Here is a 6,957-nt window from a genome sequence, read left to right on the forward strand (position 1 = left end):
CATAGAGACTGACGTGAAGAGATTAAAGCTGGGATCAGTGCGAGTTTTTGCTTCTGTACGTACAAAGTCTACCAATACAGAGAAAGGTGGGAAACTGACACGATGATCACGTTTGTACTTTGAACCAAAAGACATCCACTTTTCTTGAATGTTGTGTGGGAGCTTTTCAATGATTGGATTTACCCCCCTGGAGGTGTCCAAGTATGACAGGCCTGGGAGGGAGCCATCTCTCTTTGCGGATTCCAGCTCTAACAGCAGATCTGCTAGTTCTCTGAGTCTCTGTGGGTCTCTTGTTGTGAACTTTGGGAAGTTTTCCAGCTTGTTGAAGAGAGCTTGTTCAATAGCCTCTGGTGAGCCGTATATTTCCTCAAGTCTCTCCCATGCCATTAAAAGTCCCGCATTTGGGTTTCTGATGTTGACTGCTTTGATTCTTCTTGCATGTTCTGCTGACTCTTTATCCAGATACTTGAATAGCAGGTCGAGCTCTTCACCAGCAGATAGATCTAAACCAGCATTAGCAGTCAGGAAGGAGGCTTTCCACGCCCAATAGTTCATTGGTTGGTCATCATATGTGGTGAGGCCTGAGGTTACTAGGTTGCTACGTGCAAGATATTTAGCCAGATCGATAGTTGTTTGGGGCTGATTATAACTGGATCCATAAGACGTTCTCTGCTCAGGAAGTGGGGAATAATCATAAATGTTCTGTTGTGGTGTTGATCCACGATCCTCAGGAGCCTGTGATGTGTGATGAGGCGTAGTGTAGGCAGGGGCAGCTGGTTGTGTTTTTGAAAGACCTTTGCTTGGGGAATGCAGTGTTGGATTGACATCATCATCATTGTTTATTTGTGGCTTACTGTGATGAGGGGCAACAATGTCATTTATTTTCATAGGTAATTCACCTGTGCTTGTGCCGGCTTGCCATTCCACATAATCAGCAGTGCGCTGGGATTTAATTTCCTGTGACACTGGACCAGAGCCTCTGCTGGGCACTTCAACATCAAGTTCTAATAAACCAGCTTGTAACGTGTTGGCTTCAGCTATGTCAGCATCTCTTTCTTTTTCTTCCTTTAGTGCATCCAGAGTAGCTTGTATACGTGCCTGCTCGACTTTCAGCTCGACTCCAAGATTTCCCTCTTGGAGTGTGCTGCTCTAGCTTGTGCACCGTCAGCTTTTGCTCTGGCCATGGCCACCGCTAAACCAGCCTTTGAGCTGGATGATGCCCGTGATGCGCTCGAGCACATGGAGCTCGCCGCTGCACTCACTTTAGTTGAGTTGTCCATGTCGTTCAAAGTCTGTTGATATATCGATATCAGATGAGGCGGTAAGCTGGCGTGTAGGCTGACGTGAAGGCTGTCCACGTCCCCGTTGTTAGCCACTTAGCTCGCCGATTAGCCGCTTAGCTCCTTGCGTAGCTCCTGAAGTTTTATGTCGTCGTCCTCCGTACCGGCTGTAATGCCGTCTTTTTACTGTGTCGGTCTCGCTAGCGCGGGCGCTAACTATCCAACCAGCTTAAACAATCAAAAAACTCCACGGTAGGTATTTTCGTGATCTTTAATGAAATTTGTAAAAAGACGATGCGTTAACCTGTAGAACAGGGGTTTTCAAATTGGGTGAATGTGAGCCTCCCCTTAGAGTAGGTAAGGACAGCCGAGCCTCCCCTCCAAAAAAATGAATCCCGTCCGCCTGACCTAACCCACACACGCCTCTTCAGTAAATGCCATCTTTTGTGTGTTCCAGGCAATGATGATTTTCAATAACTAATCAAATGTAATGTTGAAGACATTTTATTTCCACAACTTTTTTAAAAGTGCATTCATAAACGATTCTTTGCAACAGCAAATCGCCAAAGCTACAACCAACGACATCCGACGGCTGATCGGTGCTGTGTGACCGGGCTTTAAGCGCACATTTGAAGGAGATGCACATCGTCTCGAAAAGAATCTGCACAATGGACAACTCTCTGATCAATGAACGACAACGGCATATTATCAGATCGAACAGATTCACATATTTTCATGAAATTTGTTAACGATTTCAGCCACGTACAACCTCAAATTTAAACAACAAACAAAATGCGTCAAATTCACATCATTTGCGCTACGAGCGGCATCAACCCTATGGCCCACCCAATTCATGGATTCAAGACAACACAACATTGACTTTCAATTGAATCGTCCATATCAGTGGGAACAATGAGGCCTCGCTTTTGATGCACAGAGGTGTTCGATGCGGGGCTGCAGTGCAGAGAGAAATATACACAAGTCGTCCTCCACCTGCAGCCTTGATCTGTATTTGTTTTTAATCACGGTCAGTGTGGAAAACCCACACACACACAAGTACGTGGAGGTAAAGGGGATTAAGACTTCCATAGCCCTATTGGAGATCTGGGGGAACTCGCTCTCCACAGACAACCAGAAACGCATTCAAGATCATTTTTCCTACGTTTTTTGCTGGGTCCTGTCTCCTCCCTTAATGCTGACTCCTGTTGACTTGGGACAGGGAAACGATGCATTTTAAAACTAATACACGCACGCACAATTATCGATATCACTAGAGCTGCATACAGATGTGTATTTTGTTTTTGCGAGTGTCTCGTGTCGCGCCTCCCCTTTGGCTCTTTGGCGCCCCCCAGGGGAGGCGCGCCTCACCTATTGAAAACCACTGCTGTAGAAGGATGACACAAATTACGAGTGGAGCTGCCGTCTATAAATAACATATGACGCAGATAAATTAACATCGGATTACATCCGGGTGATTTACAACTTGACCCCTGGCAATATTGTATGCCTGAACTTCCCCAAGGGGGCGCTGTTGCAAAACTAAACATAACATATATTTGAGGGGCAGAACAGTACATTTTTCCCTGGCTGAATAAGCTTATTGAAGAAACCTGAACATTGATTTTTATATAATGTAAGAAGCAGATATTCTCTGGTCCCCCTCTTTCCATACACACCAGTGACAGTGTGTTAGCTAAGCTAACCACATGCGATGCAGCATGAGTTGATGAAAAAATATACGAGGGGACGCTTGTTTTGCAACGCGGGGCACGCCGAGCGGAGACGTACGATTGGCCGAGCGACGGCCCCGCCTTCTCGGGACATCCTCGTTATAAAAACATTTTTAAATAGACAAAACGATCCAGGGGAGTGGTCACTGCACTTCCCTAAAGTCTGAAGACATGTGACTACCGAGCTTTAATATTTCTTAAAAGACACTTCTACGGAAGCGTATTGCATCCAGTTGAGAAACAAAATTCTCTGTTTAACGAGTAAGCTTTTTTTTCTTCTAAAAATCTAAAAATCTAAAAATCATAAAAATATGATATAAAGTATATCAATTCATAAATATCAAATATAGGAGTATGTAGGTTTACTTCTCATTCAGGACAGTATTAGCAGCATTATGACAGTATTTGCTCTGCAATAAAAACTAAATTCTTCAATTTTTTTTTAGGTATAGCAATTTTTATTTCTTGTCATATCCCACATGGGCAAACAAAACCACCACATTTTTACAATATATGACAATAGAACAGTCGTCCTCCAACCAGAAAGTGCTAACTTATCTGGAAACGCTTTGGCGTTTAGTTTGTCAGATGACACTTTAACCGCGTTTCAACCAATTTCTTTGTCTTTTCTGGGCAGGTTTGGTCCAACACTGGCAGCTCTTCTTCGTCCCTCTTCATGCTCTTAAGGGACTGCACCTGGGTTGATTTGGAGGTGGCAGCTTCTAAATGGTTCTGCCTCTGACAGTCCGTCAGCTCTTTTTGAAGGTCATCTTTCTCTTTTTTGCGGGGTTGCAATAGGATGTCGGGTCGTCCCTCTTCTTCTTCTTCTTGGGGACTGTGGTGGACCCGTTTTCCCACTTGGGCCCTTTTATCTGGGATTGGAGTTGACTGGTCTGTGAAGTGGATACATTTTTTTTAACTCTTGATCTCAAAGCAGCGGTTTGACATTTGACTAAAATGCAGATTGTAAAATTCTCTTGGGGGCAGCTCTACAGTTAATGAGAGTTTTATCATTCTTCCCATTGAAATCTGGGCAAAAAAAGAGAATATTTACCAAAATGCTCAATTTTTCTTCTACCATATAAAATGCTCAAGACGGGGAGATATTTCAAACACCCACCTTTTGCCCGGCTTTCAGTTTTGCGTTAATTTCTTCTTTTTTCCGACTGCTGATGAAGTTCTGCAAGAAGGAATAGGAATGCTTCTCCCCTCCCATCCCAGCAGGGCTGCCCTCCATGGCTGGGCTGCTTAAGGAGTCCTCCTTCGGGGACATTTGCAGGACCGTGTGGTCTATATGTGCTCCATCGCCATAGCTCTGTTCCTCGCAGATGTCCATCAGACCCTCAGACGATTTTGTACTGGAAGACAAATTAAGTTGCTGGGCCAAACACCATAGTCTCCTTTCATCAAAATTTTTTGTTTTACCTTTATCTGTCAGCACAGATTTATACAGACCGTTTAAGCACACACTCACTAGAGGCTGTTTTTGAACCGTCCCTTAAGGTGGCTCATCGACATGAATGGATGCTGCAGAATTAGTCTTGGGTCAATTCTTTCGAACTGATTCGTCATAAGCATCTGTGCCAGTAGATCGTTAAAGCTCTCCAGGTCACAGTGTTCAGCTTTGGCGTCTTCTCCCGAGGACTGATTAATCTGCTTTAACAGGATGAGAAAAAAACATTGTTTGTTACATGTGTTTGGATTATGAAGCCAAATGTTTTTCAAAAGGTATGTTGTGCCATTAAAAATTCATCCAGGCTGTTGATCACAAACGAGAATTGATACTATTGACTGAAATGAAGAATAGTTTCATTGAGATCGTTTGCTCCCGAGGCAGTGGATGACAAGGGAAAAGAAACACAGACTGAAGGAAAGACACTAGATTAGTGAGCTATAGACACAGCTAAGTGCTGCTAACTAATTTCTTACCATAAATCTGCTTTCCATCAAGTGTATTGGCCAGAACCAGTATGGAGTGAGGTATCTCTCATGCAGATCCTTTCTTAACCTAATTAGCCTCATCTGTGGAGAAAACACAATGTCGGGAGAATTAGTTTAGTTCAAGTTTGCAAACTCATCAGTGTTGATCAGGTACATCAGGTGCCCTTATATTACTGAGACATCTGGATGAAGTGTCTCTAGTTTGTCTCATTAATAAAACAGTAGAAAGTAGTGATCTTCTACTGAAAACTCTCTCCCTATTCTAATCAAGTGTGTAACGATTAAAAATGAATAAATATATATCTATATCTATATATGTATATAGATATATATCAACATCACGGCAGAAATGGGCCTGTTTGTTGTATTCGCAGTGCAGTGAGGTGATACTGACCAAGCTGTCCTCATCCTGGGCAGGGAACAGTGGCATGCCCATAAGCAATTCTGCAGCAATGCAGCCTAGCGACCAAACGTCGATGGCCTCGTCGAAAGGTGCACATTGCAGAATCTCAGGAGATCTTAGAAGAAGACGAGAAACACAAATATAGTACTTCAGGTCTTTTTTAAATTGTAATTGTTTAGTTTAGCAAACACAGCTGTCCCAGGTATACAGCTGTACTGTCAGTTACATACCTGTAATACAAGGTCTGGAGGGTGTGTCCTATCTTTTCCTCAGGATTGTTGCAGGCTAAGCCAAAGTCAATGACTTGAACCTTCAGTGGCTGCCTGACATGATCCACCATCATAATATTTTCAGGCTTTAAATCTGAATGGACGACCCCTGCGCTTTTCAGAAAGTCCAATGATGTAGCCAGCTGAAATCACGAATAACATGATAACAATCATGAAGTACTGAGTTCATTTCATCAACAACATATATTCATTGATGGCAGCCAAAAACGAAACAACTGAGTATTAGTCAGATATTCCAAAGTCGTACAGTCGACTATAGGATCAGGTTAATAAGATAGTTTGGAGATAGACCAACATACATAGCACTAGTGATTGTACACACTAAATGTGATGATTGGAAGAACTGAAGGTGTCCATGTGTCCTCCACAAGTCACCATCTCTAGACTTTAAGGACATTATTTAACTTATCTTTGTAATTATCATTATTTAAATAAAATAATGTAACAGACACCTTTTCGTTCAGCCTTCACCCTACAAAGCAGTCAGTGGAAGAACTTCATTTTAAAAAACAAACCTGCTGCAGAATGGGGCGGATTTCCTTCAGCTGAAGGCGTTTACCCGGATTGATCTTCATGAATTTCAGCAGATCCATGTCTAGGAGCTCAAACACTAGACAATAATGGCTCTTGTAGGTGAATGAGCTGTTCAATCTGACAACGTTGAACCATTCTGAGTGGAGGTCCTCCAAGGCTCTTAAGATTTCCTCCTCTTCCTTCGCAAACTCAATGTCTGTCTTCCTTTTAAACATTTTTATTGCCACCGTGTCATTGGTTCTCACATCCCTGCATTGGATGACCAGTCCGTTGGTTCCACAGCCCAGGAATTTCTGTGCCTCGTATGTTGTAGTGGGGGAATTGATCAGTTCCCCTTCAATGATTTCAAACTCATTTTCAGGCATAATGATTTCTCACGTCTGTCAGGAGAATAGGAAAGACGGGATTTAGACACAAAGCCACATATGCCCTCACACAGCCAGTTCCCAGGGATGTAGCAGAAAGGTTTACAGAAGTTTCATCAAGCTCAGTCATTTAATCTTGAAAATCCACCAATGCTAAAACTACTGCTTCAAACAAAGATACATTACAGACCAATAAATATTGCTTATTTCAATCACTAATACTACTCCTATGAATATATTTATTGTACGCAATAAAAATAAGACCACACTATATCCTAAATAAGATATATATATGAAGATAAAACTACTAATGGCACATACAAATATCTTTTCCCAAACTTTTATCCCAAGCTCAAATTGTAACAGCATACTTTCTAATAATTAATAACATACTTAATCTGCTTAATTCAACAA

At 42.3% G+C, this 6,957-nt stretch overlaps 1 protein-coding gene across 1 annotated transcript; it reads right to left on the minus strand.

Moving 5' to 3' along the window:
- Positions 1-3,759: 3,759 nt before the first annotated feature.
- On the minus strand, positions 3,760-6,565 carry LOC128451140 (homeodomain-interacting protein kinase 2). The gene is made up of 7 exons (XM_053434918.1): positions 6,160-6,565; positions 5,585-5,766; positions 5,346-5,469; positions 4,940-5,032; positions 4,485-4,666; positions 4,131-4,368; positions 3,760-3,903 (listed from the first exon to the last, which is right to left on the minus strand). Exons 1-7 carry the CDS (start codon positions 6,541-6,543, stop codon positions 3,760-3,762), a joined length of 1,347 nt encoding a protein of 448 aa, XP_053290893.1. The 5' UTR covers positions 6,544-6,565.
- Positions 6,566-6,957: the final 392 nt, after the last annotated feature.

Source organism: Pleuronectes platessa, chromosome 11, assembly GCF_947347685.1.
Source record: "Pleuronectes platessa chromosome 11, fPlePla1.1, whole genome shotgun sequence".
NCBI lineage: Eukaryota > Metazoa > Chordata > Actinopteri > Pleuronectiformes > Pleuronectidae > Pleuronectes > Pleuronectes platessa.